Below are 23,504 nucleotides of genomic sequence, written 5' to 3' on the forward strand. Positions count from 1 at the left end.
TTACAACATTTATTAATAAAAAAATCTTCATAAACTTTAACACCATGCTTTCACAACCAAACAGCAAACCACATGGGAGGGGGATGGAGAAAGTAGGGTTGTAAAAAGAGAAGATGGGGTTGTGGGAACAGAGAGCGAGCAAGGGAGAGAAGAAGAAGGTTGTAGACATGGAGAAGGTGAGGTAGAGTTGTAGGCAGGTTCATAAAACCTTATGAACAAAGAACAAAAATGCCCAACTTTGTAAGCAATCAAAAAACATTTGTGATATTTAAACAAGTTAAATTTTTACAAGCGATATCTAAGCTGGACTCTTGCAGAGCATTGGTCTGGTTTAATGTTCATGATGACCTTCTGGAGGAACTCAAAGGAGTACCTCATATTTTGTGGGTACTCAAGGTTAAGGCAGTAGATGGTGCCCAGTAACATGGCAAAGCCAGTGGGCACATCTCTGATGTCATGTAGGATGATCTTTTCCTCTGCTACCACAGCCACATTGAAGACCTCTAAAGGGAATGCATCCTGTAGAGGGCCTTCGTGTCCAATCAGTAGTCCAACTTCCATCGCGCTCATTATCATGTCGAGAGTTTCGCCATGAGCCTAAAAACAAAGACAGAGGCATCTTTACTTCTCCAAATTTAAAACATCACTGACATAATAAATAAAGACTATATCTGTCTTTGAAGTGAGTGAGTGTGTCAGTCAGTGAGTGTTGTAACTAATGGAACTAAAACGCTGTGTATCAACCAATAATAAATAAAATGATTCCTGCAAGTGTAAGGTGTATTAAACTTGACTGAAAAAACTCAGGGACATGAAACTAATACTGTGTTGGGGTGATGGCCAAACTGCTTGAGAGACCACCATAATGATCCAGAATTCAAAGTCAGACAAGATTCCTCAGGAAGGATCTTTAGACTCTTCTTGGTGTAAATGTTTGCTGATGCTAACTTTTAATCACATTAGCTATTAAATAAATTAAGATTTCATTAGGACATTAGAAAAGAGTATCATAGCATGATTGACTAGTGGGTTAAATTTTTTCTATTGATTGCGTGTTACATAATAGATGTAAATTATTTAAGTCAATTTGCATGTCCCTGAGTTTTAGGTGCCGGTTACACGAAGCCGTTTTCACTGGAAACGGTGTCGTTTTGATGCGTTTCAGCCTTTCGTTTACACGATGGCGTTTCAGAAACGATCCGCGTTTACACGAGGACATGTGAAACGATGAAAACGATGTAGTTCCCATGCCAGGCCACAAGTTGGCGTTGGTTTTCTCTTTGCAAAGTTTGTTTACGCAAGACGCGCATGCGTGGAGGGACACAGTAGGTAGTGCGGCAAATTGTTCATTACTTACAAAAAGGCCAATGTGAGAGGTTTTGTGTGGACCGATGATGAGGTTGGATCGCTGCTGCACACAACGCTGAATTACAAAACGGTAAAAACACAGGAAAAGCATAAGAAGCACTCGTGAATCCGCGAGTACTGTTTATCAGTTTGCGCGTGCACGAAAAACTGGCCGTCGCAACCATAGTGCGCATGTGCGAGTCGAGCGTTTTCAAATCACCCCGGTTTCAAGTGTTTACACGAAAACGCAAGCCGGTGCGTTTCTGAAACGCTCCACTCTGGACCCCGTTTCTGAAACACATCGTTTTCACTCTGTTGTCGTGTAAACAGAAGGGCGAAACGCATCAAAACGACACCGTTGTCGTGTAAACGCAAGGCCGAAACGCATCAAAACGACACCGTTTCAAAATGAAAACGGTCTCGTGTAAACGGCACCTTAACCATGGAAGAGTAGTACAGAATATGTAAATATAGGGGCTTACATTACACATCCTGATTACGCTGGAGGAATCTTCTGAAAAGTAGCATGGGAGACCAAGAAGGGCAGCTGTTCTTTGGTTTTGGTTTGTGTCCTGTCAAAAAAGGAAATGGTACATGAGTGCAATACCAAAGCTGGAATAATAATCTTAGTACACATTGATAGAAAATGTTCTGTATACAGTACATACCTCCTTTTGAAGGCAATCCAGAACGCTGCTCAGGACCAACCTCCTGCCCGATGCAGCAGCTGCTTTGTAAAGTTGTAGAAGACTGGGCATGAAGGCATCAAGTCCACCCAAAAAGGATTCCAGCAGGTCTTTGGTGACAATTCTCCGGAACTCTGCAATTAGCTAAAGCAGATGGGTAACAAAATAGCACAGAAAAGGGCATGAGTGAGGGAAAATATAAGCAGCTTAGAACTGTGGGGAGAGAAAGTTATTGCAACAAAGAGTACATGTTTATTCACTAAATGCACACAAAATGTAAGATTTTTATGCCGTATTCAGTTGGCAAAGCATTACCTGTCGCTCACTAAACAATGCAGGCCATCTGTCCTTGACAAGAGAAATGAGAGGTTCATCACTGATTATTTCTTGTCTCCGCTGTGCAAATGTTGCGGTCATCAATTCATCCAGGACCTGTAAATCTGGATCCTTCTTCTGCACTTCTAGAGCCATGGTTTCACGATCCTTCTCTGCTTTGACTGCAGTTTGTCCCTCAGGTGGCTGTGGCAAATAATGGATCTCTCCCTTTTTTGACTTCTTGAGTGGTTTGCCATTTCCTTTTCCTCTTTTTCTTTTATTTACCAGAACTTCTGGGCATCCAGCTGCCATCATCCTCTGACGATAATTGCCCATCTTGAATACCAAGCTGAACTTCCAGCAATACCATCCTTGACCAGACCCTGGCTCCCTCAGGCAAGGGTGCTTGACCACAAGAGCTTTAGCCACACTTTCTATGTTGTCTCTAGTAGGATAGGGAGTGATTTTGGTGATGCAATCAGCCAGTCTGTCCAGAATTTCACTTTTCACACTCTTTGAGACAACAATCACAGCTCCATCACTGGCATAGGCATTATTTGCTACCCTCAGCTGATACTCAACATCATGAGAGAAATGTGGAATAACAAATGGTTCAGGCCATTCTGTTGGATCTGCACTACTTGGGGGACCAGGGCTTGCAGTACTACTGCTGGAGGGACTAGGGCTTGCAGTACTCTGGGAACCAAGGCTTGCAGTATCTAATGTTGAGTCAGAAAGTGGTTCAGATAACACAAACAGAACTTTCAGTGTGGCTCGTTCGGTTGGTAGATCCTTGATATCAGTCAAATTGCAGAGCTCATTCCCAAAGTCTGGATCTTCAAACTGTAAAATAAAGTTCCCTCTGAGTCCCAGAGTGTTGCGCAGCACTGTACATAGCTCATCGACGGATGGGGGAATATCTTGTAGGGTGACACGTCTTATTTCCTGAGGTGAGACTATGACTCGGAGAAGCATCATTAATGAGGCAGCAGTAACCGAAACAGAGAGGAAAAAGCAAGAAAAGACTTCATATAATAGTAAAAACTCAATCTAACATAAGTTCTAAATAAACAGTCAAAACAGTACAGGCTAGATAAAAGGACTTCTATCTCACACACACACACACACACACACACACACACACACACACACACACACACACACACACACACACACACACACAAATTCCACTACTACCAACACATCACAGCAGATCATCATCCCCTGAATTGGACCCCCCCCCCCCCCCCCCACACCACCTCATTTCTTCGTTCCTCTTGAGCCCTTGACCACTCCTGCTCATTGTTGCCTCACCCAAGTTTGATCTAACCCACCCCCCAAATTTCCAAGCTCCAAAGATTGAGTGTGTCTTTACATTTTAGCCAACCTGCCCAATCAAAGATTACCTTAATGTAACATGAACGTGCTTCAACAGGGTATGCAGCAAGGGGGGTGTAGTCATTGAGATTGTCAGGGTCAACAACCACAGCTGCTGCAGGGTCTCTTCTGGTGAGCTGGTAACACCTTAGATGCTCCAGGACGGTCACTGTGAATAGTTCCAAAATCACGAACTGGACATCATTGTTCACTTCTGTAAACAAAAATGCCATTTAGGAACTATATATTTAAAAAATTGGTTTCATTTTTTTTTTATCATTCAAGATAAAAAAAAAAATGAAACCAATTTTTTAAATATATAGTTCCTAAATTCTTAAATTGTTTAATCCTTAAAAATGTGACAATGTTTGCACTTTGTGATTTTTGCAAAAAATATGCCAAATATTACTGCTATTGAATTTCTACATTCTGACCATTTTTCATTTTAACATGCTACAAAAAAAAGCCATTTGCTTCTATTCTAAAATCAGTAGCATGATTGTCCCACATACTTTTTGTTCGCAGCAGACCTCCTAACGCTTTGTACTTAACAACACTAGAACTACATCAACTAGACTAATGAATTACAAACCGGACTAACAATTTATTTAACAATTAAGTGGCTGACAGTTTATTAGCAACAAAAAATATAACTACAGACATTCAACATGTAATTTCTAAAAACCCTTATTGTGTTAAGGTTAGCTAAAACGTATGCATTACATTGCAAAAACCCTGCAAGAATTACAAACTTTAATTTCAAATATTGACTTTTGATTTTGTTCTTAAATATTGCTCTTGACTATGTTTTCATCCAATGTTCAAATAAAGAGCACTTAGGACTGAAGCTCAACAAATTGCTGTCAGGATATGAACCAACATTAAGCATAGTGGAGCATCGTGCTGAAACTAGCTGATGACATGCCATCCAGTGTTAGATAAATGTCAAATTTCCACTAAACCATTTTAGATATAAAAATATAATTCTATTTAAAATGACTTTCGTTTTAACTTAATTAACTACTAATGAAAGCTCCTGTCTATGCAAAACACACTGAAGGGGCATCGAGAGCGGAAATCTCTGTTTAATGTGTTTTTGAAAAATCTCTTGTACCATCTCTTGAGGAATTTGGTTACATTTTACTGCTGTCATACATTAAACATTATTTTAACATGACAAAGTCAGCATCTGCTCTGCTATCTGCTGCAAGTACCCAGCAAATGTGCCTCACACACGCGCATGCACACAGGATGTGAAAAAGAAGACATTTCAAGGGAAGAAAAATGTGCTCAGAGTGGAGTTTTTTTACTCTACTGCATGAGCTGTACTAACACAAATTCTAACCAGCATAAAATCAGTTATCAAACAACATTAGCAAATTTTCCTAGTTTAGTGGTCAATACAAAAGGTTAGCAAAGCATGAGCGCTGTGCCCCATTTCTGATAAAGTTGTTTGATATTGAACATTCACAGTTGTATGGCCTTGACTGTTAGCTGATTAGCTAGCTCATGCTTCGGTGAAGGAACCGAGTGAAGAAATATAGCGGCACATGAACACAACGTTTATTGAGGTCAGTTTAAAACATTATACCAGTTATCTAACATGTTATGTTTTTTCAAAAAATGTGTGACCGAATACGATTAAATCTGTCCAACATGTGGGGGGTGGGGGGCAACTAATATCCAAAGCTGCAAATGTATTTTTCATGGCTACTAAAAACACAATCTACATAGTTACTGTTTTTATGTTACTGTACCAACAGTTAATAGAAAAGTAGTTAATTTAGGTTTATTAAACTTACCTGGCACTGATGCAGTTTGAAGAATCAAGGCACCGCTCCTCTTTGCCGGTATAGACAAGTGTTGTATTGCTCCGCCCTTCTGTAACAGGCCGTTGTCAGCAAAATAATCTTCTTCCGCTGGTGGAAGTAGTCCTTTATAATTTACCGTGAAATGTGTATATTTTGGACGGAATTCTATATATGACTTATCTGCAGTGTATGAATTATTATTCCCATTATTTCATGTTGCCTTGTTTGAAGAAGACAGTTACTCAAAAGTCACTGCAATTTTTCTTTCTGTAGCTGCAATTCCACACTCCCGCCTTTTTCCCCCCTCTCCTTTTTTCAAATTGATGACTTACAAATCCAAGTTCAATCAAATCTGACAAATTCCCAAATAGTCAGTACAACTTTAACTTTAAGTTTTACTTTCCCGCCTTTTATCCTCTCCTTTTTTTTCAACTTCTGACTTACAGATTCAAGTTCAGTCAACACATACAAATCTGACAAATTTCTCAAAAAGTCAGCACAATGGATAGCTGTAAGTTTTACTTTCTAAAACTCATAATGTAGAGTTCAAAATCAAAAAATTGTCAGAGCTCATGGTGTTAAAGAAATGTAGTAAGTAGATTTAACTAAATGAGGCTGCTATGTTTTACAGTGTGGAGTCGAGGGGGTCGCTGTTTGTGCAGTTGCCTTTCTCGCTCTGGTGGTTTTGAGTGCATAAATACCCACTGTGAGTAATTGCATGAAGACTAGGCTTAAGCTTAGTAAGTTTTTTGGGGGGGGTAGGTAGTTAGTGGGAAAGTACTAATTGCTGTTGCACATCAAGGACCAATACCTCATGGTGGTGGTTACAGTTGATGTATTTGGTCAGTCTCCATTGGAGGAACTTTTGAAACCTGTTGAACGTGTTGATATTGGAGATGAATGCTTTAAAGATGACTGCAAAGAACTGTTAAAAGCTGTTAGTAGATAAAGTGTTGCCAATTCAAATGCAGACTCTACTTGACAGTGTTGGTCAGTCGGTCACATCCAAGTTTGATGAAGACAGAGATGCCTGTTCATTTTATTTTGTGTGGCTGCCAGAAGCTGTCTGTGTGGTTATGCTGCAGTCTGTTCTGACTGGAAAAGGCCACAAAACGCTGCACTGACTGCAAATGATGGTCAAATATTGTAGTTAAAGCTGCAGTTCTGAAGGTATGAGTTGATCCTGGAAGCTTAAGGCAACATTTCAAATCATGGAGGGGTAGGGGTGAGCACCTTTCAGGACCTGTGTGATCTGATGGTGTTGGAGCATTTTAAATATTGCCTTCTACCTGCAGTTGTCACTCATATTGCTGAGCAGGAAGTAATGACTGTCTCTGAAGCTGCTAAATTGGTAGATGAATATATTTTGGCACATACAGGGCAGTTTGGTAGGAAGTGTTTCAGTCGGTGCTCCTGCTAAAGCTTTTGGTCAGCCTATGTTTTCTTCATCTGTCTGCAAAGGTCAGTCATGGTGTGATGCTGAATAGTTTTAGTCAAGCAAAGCAAGTTGACAGACTTGCTAGACCTGCTGCACTGAGCGTTCCTGCAGGAACAATACCAATGGACACTCTGTACACCATGTTGTGATGTGACTGTCAGCTACGTTATTTGGGAGTCTCCTTGTTACAGTAAAAATACTGTTCTGTTAAACTCTTCATAGATTCAACTAAAATGGGGAAACTCTGCATGAGATTTGAGTGTTGAAATAGTCATGGATTGTTCAACAACCCTGTCAAATATCTTAGACTAGAATGTGGCACTCAAACACAGAGGCAGTACTTCATTTTACCAGAGTGAACACTTGGATACCTTAATTATAAGCCACTAGCATGTGAAGCTACATGGACAGAAACACTAAATGTGCTGTCAGGTAAAATCACAGCTTGATGCTGTCAGCTCAGTCATCAGTTACTAGCTAGCATCAATGACAGGAACATTAGCTGTTGGTGAGGCTCTTTGCTTTTAAAGATTGCACAGTGAAGCCCAGGGTTATTTATGATGGCAGCTTTCAAAACCCTGTAGTTGGATTCAAAATGGCTGCTGCTTGGTGGCACGGACCAGCTGGGGGGAGATGGGCATGGTCGACTGCGACTGGGCTTGGAGTCCAGGAGGGTAGCCAACAGGTAAAGCAGCATTGCCCCAAGGACCCAGATAGAGGGCCTGGTCCTGGAGAGCTGTGCTCCTTAAGTTTGTCTCCATCATGGGCTGGTTGTAGCACTCGGAGTGTTACCAACAGCTCCAGTTCTGTTTGATTATGGGAGCTACTTATGAGGGACAGGTGGGGAGATGTTGCTTAAAGGTCCATGAAGTGGACAGTCCTTTCTTTCTTTGTCTCTCCTCCTAAATCTAGCTCTTGTGTTCTGAAACCAAGTCTTCACCTATAAAAAGGAAAAACAGATTAATGAGCCAGACATGAACATGAATTAAATTTAATATACTTGCATTGTAGCAACCTTCAAAGAATAAAAACACTAACCTGTTTGTAAGTCAGTCCTGTCATCTCTGCCAGCTCTTCCATTTCATCTGGTTTGCGATGAGTCTGCAGACTAAAGTGAAGATTAAGAATATGTAGTTGCCTCTCTGAGAAAACCACCCGGTACTTTCTCTTGGGTTTTTCTGCACTCTTCTCTGGAGCAGTGAAGGAAGCATGCAGAATCAAACCCGTGCTGCCATCCTCATTCTTTGGGACAGCAAGAACCTGTTTCTCCTCTGTGGCAGGGCTGCTGTTGCTTGTATCATTATGGAGAGCATTTTCAGCCCATGAAATGATGTCTGCCAGGGGGAGACTCCCTTCAGGGCTGCTGCCAGAACTCCACCAATCTGAGAGGGTAAAGAGAGCGAGGCCAAGTAAGAACAAGTCTATACAGTCCACATGGGTCAGTATGGTTCATTATGGAGAGCATTCTCAGCCCATGTAATGTCTGCCAGGTGGTGACTCCCTTCAGGGCTGCTGCCAGAACTCCACGAATCTGAGAGGGTAAAAAGAGTGAGGCCAAGTAAGCACAAGTCTATATGGTCCACATGGGCCAGTATATTTAATGACATGTTGGCACAAGTGACTTTAGAACAGCAATGAGATTCAAAGGGATAAATTGAGCAGCATACAGAATAGGGTATTTTCTCAGAGGTTGGCCAACTCTGTTAAAATTGGCTCACTGGGCAACAATGCTGAGTACATACCTGGTGAGAAGCAGACCTCCATGGGAGAGCTGAAAGTCATCTGTCTTCCAGTCTTCCATCTTTGCAGCAGATTTGGTTCATGCAGACTAAGTGTCTTAAGTAGCTTTGCTCAAATGGTGTAGAACCTACCAGGATGGCACATGTGTATTATCTCATTCTATCATCTGGATCCTGATCTTCCTAGTGATGGTCCAGCAGGGATCATTCCTTTGGATCCAAATCCACTGGCTACTTCCAGCTGCTCCTGAAAGGGCTTTGACCTTCTGTAGAGCCTGTTTAAGATCCCTGGGTTTTCTTAGCAGCTTGATGGTAGAAGCTGCACTAAACCCTCTGCACCCTACCTCCACAGGGAAACTTTAGGTTTTGTCCTGGTCAAAAAACAATTGGCCACCACCACTTGGAGAAGGCATTCAACTGCATTCCTTGGGGTATCCTGTTGGGGCTCCTATGCTAATATGGGGTTTGATCCATTGTTATGGACCGTTCAGTCCATGTCAGCTATAGCAAGAGCTTGGTCAGCATTGCCAGCAATAAATTGGACTCATTTCCAATGGGTATTGGATTCCACCAGGGCTTCTCTTAGTCACCAAATCTAATTACTTTGTCTATATAAAAGATAAATAATTTCTAAGCATAACCAAGGGGCAGAAGGCTTGCACCTTGGTGGCCTCAGAATCTCATCTCTGCTTTTTGCACATGTGATCCTGTTGGCTTGATCAAATGTCTTCCATGTCACACTGGAGTGGTTTCCAGCAGAGTGAAGCTACAGGTTCTGCTATTCCAACCCATCGTGGTGGAGAGCTGAGTGTAAAAGGCAAAGCTGTTTCACCAGTCACCTGATCTCCCTACACTCACAAGCTTTCAGTAGTGGTAGAACCAGACTGCAGATACAAGCGGCAGAAATGAGCTTTGTCCAAACGATAGTGGGGCTCTCACTTAGAGGGTGGAGAGTGTAGTCATCCAAGAGGCTCAGTAGAGCTGCTGCTCTTTTACATGTAAAGGAACCAGTTGAGGTGGTTCAGAATGTGACTGCGGTGCTTCCCGGGCATCACTTGGAAGAGGTGTTCCAGGCATGTCCGTGGCAGACCCAGGACGTGCTGGATTGTCTTGGATGGCCTGGGAACACTTTTGTTGGCTGGGGAAAGGGAGGTCTGGGTTTTTGTGTAGCTGCTGCCCCTGCAACCTGGCCCGGATAAAGGGAAGAAAATGCATGCATGGATGGCTCTACATAGGGTCTGTTTGGAGAGTAACTCCAAAGACTTGACATTTGTTATTTAAAAACAAAACTATTTCCTTGTATGTAAACATTTGCTGTATAAATTCATATGTGCCAGGATTCTGGTGTCTGAGTGACACGTGTAGCAGCAGTCTCTCTCAAACATGTAAAGAATCACCTTTAATGCTTCAACAGGTTGGATGTGAGTTTATTTTCAGAGGTAAGAAATGTCCTGAATGCAGGCGGGCTGGGGTTGAAATTCAGCCCGGGAGCTTGGTTTGGAGAGGCCTTTTATCTGATCGTACAACGGAGCAGCAAAAAAAAAGGGGGGGGAGATCGTCAACCCCCCTTAGCTGGTGTCTCGCCCTTCACCTCTCCTAATGGTGTGCTGGCTGGGCTGCAGTGTTAATTTTGACAACAAATTCTGATTTAGTTTTAGTCATAATTTAGTCATCTGAATAGTTTGTCAAGTTTTAGTCGACGAAATTATCTTAAGAATATAGTCGACTAAATCTACAGTCGATTCAGTCGACTAAAATATAAAGGGTGTAAAATACAAATGCTTTTTCTTCAGTTCCCTTGAGTTAGTCATTATACACTTACACAAAATTAAACATTTATTAAAAGTTACAGAATATTATTAATATTAGTGTTTCACCTGCTTCCACACACCTGATCATTAACACCACCTACTGAGATAATCCGAGTGTTTTACAGCAGGACGCTCTGAAAGGTACAGGGCAGTGTTCAGGACTAAGATTAGGAAAGGCTAATCCACCGCGGTGTGGAGATTTTCTCTAAACACAAACTGGGAAAAACACTTTACCCTGCAGGACATTAAAATGCTGACCTTTGCATGGAGATCTGGGTGACTGGTTTGCAGATGTTTAAGATTTGTCGTGTTTTTACCCGAGGTAAACATTAAATAAATGTTTAAATGATATTTTACATAACTCAGTTCTATTGGAAGTAAAGACAAATCACAGGCTAGTTTGTCCTTCCTGGGTTTAGAGCAAATTTGTGCAACTGTGCGTTTGATTGGATTTTTTTTCCCCTAACTTGTCCCGCCCTGTCACAAAATTAAATCAGTTCTGATTGGATTTCGTCCCTGCCAAGCATTTGTCTCGTTTTCATTCATTGACGAAAGTGTCAGTTAATTTCGTTATCGGTTTTTTTCCTTAGTTTTTATTCAGTTCTCGTTTTCGTCATGGAAAAAAGGGCCGTTGACAAAAACTATGACAAATATATCAACAAAATTAACACTGCTGGGCTGTTGTGTTTGTAGCCCCTCCTGATGAAAAAAGAGCCAGCTCTTAGAGCAGAAACGTTCGTGATCGACCATCACTGCCTGCACCTGTGAACGCGCGAGTGCTGCTGTGCTTAATTGGGTTTAAAAAAAATAAATAAATAAAAAATTCTGATCACCGGCCGATCCGGCCTGGAAACGACCGGCCATTCGGGAAACCTCCCGAACCTCCCGATGGCCACCCCGCCCCTGCCTGAATGTGATTCTTCTGAGCTGAAAATGAGTGACTCAAGACTAATACATATTTTAATATTTTCCCCCTGTATAATGTAGTTATTGGTCTTCACTGAGTGTCACTGCAAAGACTCTGTAGTATTACTGAGTATTCAAACTCTAAAGGTACTATTGATGCTTCTGAGAGACTATGGCTGCCTTCCGCCTGGTCTTGGAGCTACAAAGGCAGACTTTGCTTGGGCCGAGTCCTGCTTTATGAGACCTTTTGGTCACTTCACTGTTGCACCTTATCTTGTTTGTGGTGTTGCCTCAGAGATCCAGCAGTATGTTCTGCAGTGCTGTTATATTCCAGTTCAAACAAGTGTCCTATGCTTGTTGTGTGAAATAGATATCCAGTTTGGTAACTCTGCACTGCAGAGACACCAAGAAGTAGGTTTTGCTTTACTGCTTTTAAAATGTAAATGTGGAATCTCCTAAAAATACATATTTAAGGGGTGAACCAAAAACAACTGTCCATGGGCCAGATTTACTAACACTCTGCTCCACAGCTAAACCCTTGTTTGATGTTTAAAATCTGCTGTTGGGACTTAATGAAGACTTTTAGGACTGAAATTAGGGAACACAAATATTTTGGTGGCTGGCCTTATTGCGTATGTATTTTTACAAGTTTCTCTTCCACAGCACAAAACCTTAGAACCTTAGTTCAGCCTGTCACAGGTTGATCTGTGCTTCTTCCTCACACTAATACAGTTGGTGGATTTCGTTCAGTAGGAAAAATGGTTCCAACAATGTTAGTGGTTTATTTTTAGTTTAGTTCTGAGACTTGTTAATCTTCCAAATTAGAAGCTGTAAAATATCAGTCCCTGCCTCCATATCTGCTGTCAGTCATTGAACATCCAAATATTTTAGTCTTCAAGAATCCATCTTTGTTTTGAGCTACATTTTTCTCTATTCATAGTCAAGAGTTCATCTCCAGAATCTGAAGGATCTGTCCTCTTCAAATGGCTCTTGTAAATTATCCAAGAAAACCCTCTAAGAGCAGTCCTACCTTCATCCTTTCAGCTATTTCTGAGAAAACTAAACATGGTGGGGACCTGAAACTTTGCATATTTTCATATTGATAAGAGAAAATCAAGTTTGTGTCTAAAGCAGCCATCCTCAGACTTCTGTGTCCTGGTTGGAGATATGAAAATCTTCTGCAGCCCAGCCAAATCACAGCTCCTCACCATAAAAGCAGAACAGTCAGGATTCCTTTTGTCTTCTTTCATTTTGCTCTTCTGATTTCTTGTTGGAATTAGTTTGACTTTCCAACATAAGTTCACTGCAAATAAAAGGATTGAAGTCATTTTAAACCTCATGGTTTTGTTTCATTAGTTCATGTTCGTTTTCCAACCTAACTTTCATTTTAAAGTTACAGCCAAACCTTTGAGATTCTTTGGTTGGGAACCAATTTCAAATGCTTTAATGTAACCATTTATGATGACGGGCAGCTTTTGAGATTTTTGTGAATAAATTGTAAATATCTCTAGGGATGACATCCCCATCCCCCCCCCTATCCTTCATGGTTACAAGGGAAGCAAACCATAGATGGATTTTTATGGACTGGATTCACTGCTAAGTTGTGTTGAATTTCACTGTATTTGTGTAGTCATCGGTAATAAAGTCAGAGCTCTGTGAATTTGAGGCACCTCTTCAATTTTATTAATCTCCATGCACCTCAAGCTGTCCTGAAAACCCTTCATCATGTTAGCTGCTCATAAAAACATGGAGGCAGGATTTCATTCTACCAAAGTCCTCGTTTATTGGAAAACTCATTTCAGACACGACATGCAAACAGCCTCTGTTTTAATGAAGCAGCATCAACAGAAGGATATTGAAATGGCAGGAGGATCAGATTTACAGAAAAACCTCAGACAGTATAAAACATGGATGTAGCTTCCATGTTGGCAAAAACACAGCCAGTGTGGAAGTGCGGACCATGAAGCTGGTATCAGATGCTGCAGTCTGAACAAAATGCATTCACTCCTGTAGCAAATCCAACATTTTTCCCTGTTGGAAAGCATCCATCCCTGTTGTGCTAACATATCCCCTTTCATCATAACTGTGATCCCATCACCAAACTCATCTGTGATTGTTTGAATTCTCAAAGCACCGCTCTTCTATTTTCCTAACTCCTCATCACTTTTCCTACCCACTTTTCCTTGACCTTGATGAAAATCCCATCGAAAAGAGGTTAGTAAAAGAAGCTGGGAGGTACTTTAGGAATGAATGCATTTCTGTTTTCTGAGCCACAGAAACATACTTCAACTGTTTTCTAAATTCAGTTCCATCATTTCTTCATTCTGGTGATTTTTATGGACAAATGAGTTTCTTTGCTACATCAAATTTATGATGGAAATCTTATTTAAGCACACGTAACCAAAAGCTTTTCAAAAACATAGGAGGTAATGGTACAAAAAAAGCTTTAAAGCAGTAGGGATGGTTCAGACTGAACACCAAACAGTGTTTGGAAAGGTCTAAATCCAACAATACAGCCATGTGACCAAATCAACAGATACAGACTCTAAAATGTCCTCCATGTTGCGTGTGTGTGTGTGTGTGTGTGTGTGTGTGTGTGTGTGTTCAGGAGAGTCCTCAGGGCGGCTTCTCTCGGTGGATGGAGTGCTTTCATTTAATGTGTAACTACTGTTGTGTTATTTGGATTAATGAACACTTACTTTGTACCTCTGAATACTCTCCTGAGTTGAAGGATCTTTGAGGGACATGTAGTTTTGGGTACTTGGATCCTTGTGGGACAGATTTACTAACACTCTGCACCACAGCTAAACCCTTGTTTGGTGTTAAAAATCTGCTTTTGGGATTTAATGAGGAATTTTATGACAAACACGTGGACACAAATATTTTGGTAGCTAGCCTTATTGAACATGTATTTTTACAAGTTTCCCTTTCCCAGCACAAAACTTTAGCAGAATATTTCAATGAATCATCCAAATGTGATTTATGAAAGTTTAAGACCAAATATAAGTGAAAAAAGCATGTGTTACTTTGGGTGTGGGATCTGTGATAGTTGGAGTGTTCATTTATTTGGAATGAGAGGGGAAAATGTTATGAGTGTAATTGTCACCCGAGGATGGCTCAAAGCTGTGAGCTCAGTGCTGAAACTTTGACTCTGTCCTGTAACTCTTCGCTGAGTCTTCACGCTGAGGGTTCACAGGTTTGTGCTGCTGCAGACGTTAGTAAATCTGAACTGAATATCCAGATGACAGCCCTGAACACTCGTTTTGCCTTAAGTAACTTTATTAAATGAAACACTCTGAAAGTGATAATCTTTAAATACAATTGGATTTTTTTTCCTTGTTGACCTGTGTCTGATTTCTTATCCTTCAGCTGGCATGATTGATGTGAACATGAAGAATTTAATCCAGGTATGAATGAAGATGTCTCAAAATAAAGCAAATTATACCAAAACTACATCCAAATACTGACTTTCAGCACTAATTTAGAACTAAAGTCAGAATATTTGTTGGTGCAGGTCATTTGGAGAAGGTTCATGAATAACAAGGCTAACTGCCCTCATCAACCCCCGCAGACACTTCGTCTGGCCCATTCAAAATCAGAAAAGACACCCAGTTCAGCCAGAGGCCACTAAACATACGCTAATGTGTCTGTTAGAGTCCCTGCCTCACATCCTGCTACCACTGATGGGATTAATTACCAAGTCAATGCAGACAGAAACCTGGGACCACAAACGGCACCAGGGCCATAAGGAACATAATGGGGGTAAAGGTGTTTGTATTAGGACGTGTTAGACTCAATAAAAAGAAAGTTGGTAGGGAAACATGTACTGGCCAACAGCATCCACCCAGCTGCTGCTGGAGGTCCCAAGCATTTGGGATTGTGGAGGTCTCCAACTTCTCTCTAAGCCTGTGTCAATGTGGCTTTAATAACACAGAAGTCAGTTCTGGGTTGAAATTAAAAATGGCTCAAAGTCAAAAATGTAAGCAGCAGAGAATCTGCTGCAACAATGATGGGCTTCAAAGTGGCTTTTGTTGAGATTTAAGCAGAGACTAAAATCCTGAGCCTTTGTGCTGTTTAGCAGAGAAACTAAAGTGTAAATAATGGATCAACTAAAGTAAGAAAAGCAAAGCTAATTCAACAAAACTACACAATCCCTTTAGTGTAGCTGTCCAGTTTGCCTTTATAATAATACAGCTAAATTTGCCTTGTGGCCGCCTCAGGTTTGTAATGTTAATCTTTGTCAAACCACACAGGTTTATCAAAGTCTTAGTCACAGGTTTATCAAAGTTTATCATTTATAAACAGACTCAGTATTGTTCTTAAGTCAGTCTTTGGCCACCTTTACAACTTATGCTTTAAATCTTCCAAACAATCATGACTCCATGAATCTGAGTCTGTGAAATTATACTTTGTCTTTTCTTGATGAATCGGTGAGTAAAATCATAAAGTCATTCTGGGCATTCAGAGTTTAATATTTTGGAAAGTGTAAGCTGGAAGGATTTGGTAAGACTCATTTATATGGCTGCTTTCTAACTGCAATTTATTTCCTTTCAAACCTGAGAAATCGTTTTAAATGAATGCAAATGATGTCAGCTGATGGCACCGGCACGACTGCTTTGTAAAGCGACTCACAAAGAACGGCTCAACACCCCCCACCCACCCCCACACACCTCCTTAAAAGCCCGCTCAGGAGCACTGCTCTTGAGTCAGTCTTCCGACACAGAGCGCCATCCTGCTTGGTTTGAAGTTTTTCTTGTGTTGATCTACAAACACCAAATCTGCTGCAAAGATGGAGGACTGGATGAATTTCCACTTTTCCATGGAGGACTGCTTCTCACCAGGTATGTACTCAGCATTGTTGCCCAATGAGCCAATATTAGCAGAGGTGGCTAAACTCTGTGTTTAAGGCCTGATACCAGAAGTCACCATTTCTCCCTCCACAGCTGAGCAGAGAGTCCTCTTCAGGTCCGTCTTGGTTTTGAAAGACTTTCCAAATATCCAAACAGTTTTTTAACCTTCTGTTTTTAAAGTGGTGCCATCTGGTGACAAAGTTTAAGAATGCAGCCAAACTAAAATGCAGAGAAAGTTTGTGGGAGTGTGAAACTGTTCTGTATAAACTTCATCAAATTATCTTTGTATCATTTCTGTTCTAAAGTATCTTATGCAAACACATCAGTAACCATACTGACTGATGTGGACTGTATAGACTTGTTCTTACTTGGCCTCGCTCTCTTTACCCTCTCAGATTGGTGGAGTTCTGGCAGCAGCCCTGAAGGGAGTCTCCCCCTGGCAGACATCATTTCATGGGCTGAAAATGCTCTCCATAATGATACAAGCAACAGCAGCCCTGCCACAGAGGAGAAACAGGTTCTTGCTGTCCCAAAGAATGAGGATGGCAGCACGGGTTTGATTCTGCATGCTCCCTTCACTGCTCCAGAGAAGAGTGCAGAGAAACCTAAGAGAAAGTACCGGGTGGTTTTCTCAGAGAGGCAACTACATATTCTTAATCTTCACTTTAGTCTGCAGACTCATCGCAAACCAGATGAAATGGAAGAGCTGGCAGAGATGACAGGACTGACCTACAAACAGGTGAGTGTTTTTATTCTTTGAAGGTTGCTACAATACAAGTATATTAAATTTAATTCATGTTCATGTCTGGCTCATTAATCTGTTTTTCCTTTTTATAGGTGAAGACTTGGTTTCAGAACACGAGCTAGATTTAGGAGGAGAGACAAAGAAAGAAAGGACTGTCCACTTCATGGACCTTTAAGCAACATCTCCCCACCTGTCCCTCATAAGTAGCTCCCATAATCAAACAGAACTGGAGCTGTTGGTAACACTCGGAGTGCTACAACCAGCCCATTATGGAGACAAACTTAAGGAGCACAGCTCTCCAGGACCAGGCCCTCTATCTGGGTCCTTGGGGCAATGCTGCTTTACCTGTTGGCTACCCTCCTGGACTCCAAGCCCAGTCGCAGTCGACCATGCCCATCTCACCCCAGCTGGTCCGTGCCACCAAGCAGCAGCCATTTTGAATCCAACTACAGGGTTTTGAAAGCTGCCATCATAAATAACCCTGGGCTTCACTGTGCAAGCTTTAAAAGCAAAGAGCCTCACCAACAGCTAATGTTCCTGTCATTGATGCTAGCTAGTAACTGATGACTGAGCTGACAGCATCAAGCTGTGATTTTACCTGACAGCACATTTAGTGTTTCTGTCCATGTAGCTTCACATGCTAGTGGCTTATAATTAAGGTATCCAAGTGTTCACTCTGGTAAAATGAAGTACTGCCTCTGTGTTTGAGTGCCACATTCTAGTCTAAGATATTTGACAGGGTTGTTGAACAATCCATGACTATTTCAACACTCAAATCTCATGCAGAGTTTCCCCATTTTAGTTGAATCTATGAAGAGTTTAACAGAACAGTATTTTTACTGTAACAAGGAGACTCCCAAATAACGTAGCTGACAGTCACATCACAACATGGTGTACAGAGTGTCCATTGGTATTGTTCCTGCAGGAACGCTCAGTGCAGCAGGTCTAGCAAGTCTGTCAACTTGCTTTGCTTGACTAAAACTATTCAGCATCACACCATGACTGACCTTTGCAGACAGATGAAGAAAACATAGGCTGACCAAAAGCTTTAGCAGGAGCACCGACTGAAACACTTCCTACCAAACTGCCCTGTATGTGCCAAAATATATTCATCTACCAATTTAGCAGCTTCAGAGACAGTCATTACTTCCTGCTCAGCAATATGAGTGACAACTGCAGGTAGAAGGCAATATTTAAAATGCTCCAACACCATCAGATCACACAGGTCCTGAAAGGTGCTCACCCCTACCCCTCCATGATTTGAAATGTTGCCTTAAGCTTCCAGGATCAACTCATACCTTCAGAACTGCAGCTTTAACTACAATATTTGACCATCATTTGCAGTCAGTGCAGCGTTTTGTGGCCTTTTCCAGTCAGAACAGACTGCAGCATAACCACACAGACAGCTTCTGGCAGCCACACAAAATAAAATGAACAGGCATCTCTGTCTTCATCAAACTTGGATGTGACCGACTGACCAACACTGTCAAGTAGAGTCTGCATTTGAATTGGCAACACTTTATCTACTAACAGCTTTTAACAGTTCTTTGCAGTCATCTTTAAAGCATTCATCTCCAATATCAACACGTTCAACAGGTTTCAAAAGTTCCTCCAATGGAGACTGACCAAATACATCAACTGTAACCACCACCATGAGGTATTGGTCCTTGATGTGCAACAGCAATTAGTACTTTCCCACTAACTACCTACCCCCCCAAAAAACTTACTAAGCTTAAGCCTAGTCTTCATGCAATTACTCACAGTGGGTATTTATGCACTCAAAACCACCAGAGCGAGAAAGGCAACTGCACAAACAGCGACCCCCTCGACTCCACACTGTAAAACATAGCAGCCTGGTTTCAGAACACAAGAGCTAGATTTAGGAGGAGAGACAAAGAAAGGACTGTCCACTTCATGGACCTTTAAGCAACACCCCCCCCCCCCCCCCCCCCCACATGTCCCTCATGTAAGTAGCTCCAATTATTAAACACACGTGATCTGTTTCTATTTCAGTCATTATCTGGGGAATTGATTGGATTTCATGAAATGTAGTGCCTTTAATTTGAGACAAGAGCTCTGTATTGTGGTTTTACTGACAGTCTGCCTCTCTGTGATTCAGCTTCAGGGCTATGGACAGACCCCCCCCCAGGGAGCAGTGCAACCAGCCGGGGATGGATACAAACTTTGTTCATAGCCAGGGCCTCTATCTGGCTTCTCTGGGCAATGGTGTTGTACCTGCTGGGCCCCCCTCCTGGACTCTGAGCACATCACAGTCAGCTGTTCCCAGCTTGCCACAGACGGTCGGCTCGTCCGTACCTCAAACGTTTCCACCATCTTGGTTGCGAAACCCCAAATGTGATGAGGAGGGCTGAATCTGCACACTGGCTTTCAGACAGAAAACAGACTTAAAGCACTTCCACATGGTTGCATTTTTCCATCGTGGAAGCTACATCAGTGTTTTATATTGTCCGAGGTTTTTCTGTAAATTTGATCTTCCTGATATTTAAATATCCTTCTGTTGGTGACGATGTTTGTTTTTAGCAGTGATGTGCGGTGAGGTTTGTGACGGTGAGGCACTGACTCATTTGGAGTCGGATGTTCACATGCATGAACCCAAATTAGAAGCTTATATTTTTAATTATACTAATGATTAATTGTGCTTTAATCAACTGCATACAGTTCAAAATTGATGGCAAGAATAACATAATATTTAATGTAAGGTCAAACTCTGGCACATCAGCATGTGTAGCACATGTGTAATCAATCATGTATATTGGCGATATAAAGACAGACAGCAATGGGCATGCACCAAACGCCTGCTTCATTTATTGTATGTGACACAGCGCCCCCAGAGGTGAGCCAGGGCACTGCACTGGATCACCCCGCATTTCTTCCGTGTGTGTGAACAGGAAGTGCATAAATTCCACGATTTTGACCATTAAAGTGTTGAAATAATTCAGAAAACACTTTTAACTGTTTTATAAACTGTTTTATAGAACAGTCAAGTGGTCAAATGTATTTTCTCTTATTATTGTTAGTATTTTACTTGTCATGATGACAGGGTGACAGATGGAGGGTTTTCAGGACAGCAACAAGTCTTGAAGTGCATGAAGCTCAAACAAAGTTCAAGAGGTGGCTCAAATTCCCAGAGCTCTGACTTCCTTTATTACTGATGATTATAAAACACGACCTAGCAATGATTACAGTCCACAAAAATCCACCAAGAAAAATCTTTTATTTGCTTAGTTTGCTTCCCTTCTAACCATGTGGATCATTCTTAAAATTATTTACGATTTATTTGCAAAATCTCAAAAGCTGCCGAAATTAAACCCTCGAATGAATAACATAACAGTCGACCAATTCTGCCTCCTCCAGCAAAAGCACTCCACCCACCAAGAGAAGTCACCCTGAAGGCTCTCCTGAATCGACCCACACACACACACACTCACACACACACACACACACACACAGTGCGCATCACGACATCCATTTGAGCTGTTTAGCTTCACAGCTAACAAAAACATGAATGTAAAGCTGAACACTGAACTGATGTACTTTCTCAAAAGGATGATCATCATAACATCAAAGATATCAACCTTCTAAAAACTACTATTAATCCACTGTGATTAACTACAGTGTGTGCACTGGAAAATAGTGATGGTGTTATTCTCAGCATGTGCTTTTTACTTCTTTAATTTGTGTGAAATGATTCTTCAAAGCACCCGTGGCCATGAATGGCGTCAGCGGCTAAGAGCATGGATGGAAGGATGGATGCAGACAGTGGAGTGAGCGCTCAGGACTGAAGCAGCAATACTAAAGTTTCACCACTGAAACTCCAGAGACTGCAGAGAGAAAAATAAAATCACATTTTATGGTTGGAACCAAAACTGCTTTTTTCACAAATAGTGTTTTCAAAACATCAACCAAATCTCTGAAATCATTTAAAGTATCCGCTGCTGTAGTCTAACAATAGCTAATAATTAGTGTTGTAGTACTCGAGATCGGTCTTGGTCTCGAGACCGGTCTCGAGACCGCTTTTTGATGGTCTCGGTCTTGTCATGGACTCGGCCGCATTTGGTCTCGGTCTTGTCATGGACTCGGACCTTGCGGACTCGGGATTTTATTTCAAGACCAGTCAAGACCACAGCTGTGGAAATATCACTAAATTGCCAGAATACTGTCCAATTTATTTGTTAACATCTTTGCTTTTATTGGATGCAAAACGTACTGATTCAAATCCCACAAAGATTGAGCTCCTCTGCCTCTCAAAGGAGCGCACCTCACAGACTCCGCCCCGGCTAGGTCGCTGCTATTATCGCTGCTTACGCCTGTATCATTTCACCGCAGTTTGCAATCTACCACAGAGCACGGACAGTTTCATTCACAGTGTGTACGTTTGATCTCACTATGGTCACGCGTGTGCTGCATAAATCGAAATAACCGCATGAACACGAAGAGAAGTAAGAGGGAAAATGAAGATCAAAGGAAAATTTCAGGCTTCCGATTCAACAAAAAAATCCCAGCATGAAAGGTAAATACCAACCTTCATGTATTTTGATACACAAACTAAAAATTTAATGCAAGTTTTAGGGCTGCAACGATTCTTGGAATAACGCAATTCGATTATTAAAAATCCTCGACACAAATTTGTTGCTTTGATGTTTTGTTTCAGCTCTGCAGCTCAGGTGTCTCCGTGTAAGCGGAGCATTTCCAAAAAAACCAAAAACGACCCTTTAACACGAGTGGATCGCTGAGATGTTTTTTCACGCCCCCACTTCTCTGTGCTGTGAGTGCGCATGTTTGAATGTGCGCACGTGTTGTGCAGAGGATGTCAGCTGTTATTTTTTTCTTTACGTCAGCTGTAGCCACCAGAACAGATCAATAACCACAGTGTACTGGGGAAAGGGGGGCTGCCATTAGCACTAGCAATCGTTCGGTGCCCCCTCCACCACCTTCAGTACAGAGGGGCCCCTTCAAAATGTTTTTATCAACCACCTGATCAGCAACATGAAGAAGAGAGAACTTTGTAGCTGCTCCATCCACCCTGTTTGTTTCACACAGAGAAACATCTGCAGTACGGAAGTTAAAATATGCTGATGAATTGTTAAAATGAAAAATTATTTCTTATCCAATTACTTGATTAATTGACGGAGTAATCAATTGAATACTTGATTACTAAAATAATTGATAGTTGCAGCCCTACTTGTATTCAGAAAGCCATAGTCAAACATTAGTTTTCAGCACCAGTAGAGCTATGAGAGGCCTTCAAGAATAAAATATTACAGTTCCCAGCAAGATGATGTCACTTCCTATTGTTGCATTAAAAACGTGATAGTTTATGCTCACAATATGGTGGCTGATATTCAAATGTAGGAAATGCTATTAGCAGCTGAGGAATCTGGATTATGTTTTTGTTGTGTATTTTTTTATGTGATTTCTGCAAACACAGTGGAAGGAAACGGCACTCTGGGACACATTAAATACTTGATGTATAAATGTAACTTTTCTGGATTATATGCAAAAATTATCATTCTATCGATCTAATAAGGCCTGATTTAGAGTTCTGCATTGGTCCTTTGTGTATAACTGAAAATCCTCTCTGAAGCAAACCTGACATGCACCTCGAGAAATGTAACTACACGTCCAAAAAAACTGATTACTGCTTTCTGGTTATGTCTTAGGCCCCATCACTCAACTAACAAGTGGGAGCGGCATTTGGTGGTTAGCATTAGCTTACTAATTAGCATTAGCATTAGTGCTGGGGTGAGGAATATTTCTTACTAGAACCCGGAAGTTAACCATGGCCACCACCAATGGTAACAGCAGAGAAGTAAGTAAGTTGTTTCTCCGCCATTAGTACATTGAGCTAGTGGTGGGCAGATTGATCCTAATATCGATAATATGGATGCCAACGTTGGTATTGGTATTGATCAATATCAGTGTAATGAGATCGATACTTTGGCTTCAGTTTCTCTCCTGTATGCAGTGCTGAGGTTTCATCAAAGATGCGAGCTGACTGTCTAAGTGTCGCTCCTGTCACAGCACAGAGAACTTTGCTCCCCCCCTCCCCACAGTGTTTTGTTATACTGTCATGTGATGCATAACATATTTTATTTGGGAAAAAAAAGGATTTTGCTATGAAACATTTAAATCAAATTTAAATTTAAATTTGTAGAAAATTAGTGAATGAAGGAACATTTTTTATTAAATTTTTTTATTATACTTTCTGAAAAATCTACCTGGAAAAAAGTTTGCATTTGTTCTTGAGTGATGATTTTGTACACTTCCAGACAAATCCAGACATCAATTTATGGGGAAAATTGTTTTGTTCTATTGTTTTAGAACAATAACTTTTATTTTGATAAAGTATTTTCTACTTACATATAAACTTTGCCCAATTCTATCCTGGGTTTTAACTAATTAATGATCCAAAGGAAAAAAATCTCAAACCAGTTAAACTTCATGGAAATTCTTCATAA

General features: G+C 41.2%; 1 protein-coding gene and 1 pseudogene across 1 annotated transcript; one reads left to right on the forward strand and one right to left on the reverse strand.

Annotated features, from left to right (window-relative positions):
• Positions 1-285: 285 nt before the first annotated feature.
• Positions 286-5,578, reverse strand: LOC115777818 (uncharacterized). The gene is made up of 6 exons (XM_030725818.1): positions 5,528-5,578; positions 3,755-3,894; positions 2,349-3,343; positions 2,016-2,177; positions 1,830-1,919; positions 286-597 (listed from the first exon to the last, which is right to left on the reverse strand). The coding sequence occupies exons 3-6, from the start codon at positions 3,324-3,326 to the stop codon at positions 286-288; spliced, it is 1,542 nt and encodes a 513-aa protein (XP_030581678.1). The 5' UTR covers positions 3,327-3,343; positions 3,755-3,894; positions 5,528-5,578.
• Positions 5,579-17,294: 11,716 nt separating this feature from the next.
• Positions 17,295-23,504, forward strand: part of LOC115777819 (cytochrome P450 2J2-like) — a 65,510-nt pseudogene continuing 59,300 nt past the window's right edge.

This window comes from Archocentrus centrarchus, unplaced genomic scaffold, assembly GCF_007364275.1.
Source record: "Archocentrus centrarchus isolate MPI-CPG fArcCen1 unplaced genomic scaffold, fArcCen1 scaffold_79_ctg1, whole genome shotgun sequence".
Taxonomy (NCBI): domain Eukaryota; kingdom Metazoa; phylum Chordata; class Actinopteri; order Cichliformes; family Cichlidae; genus Archocentrus; species Archocentrus centrarchus.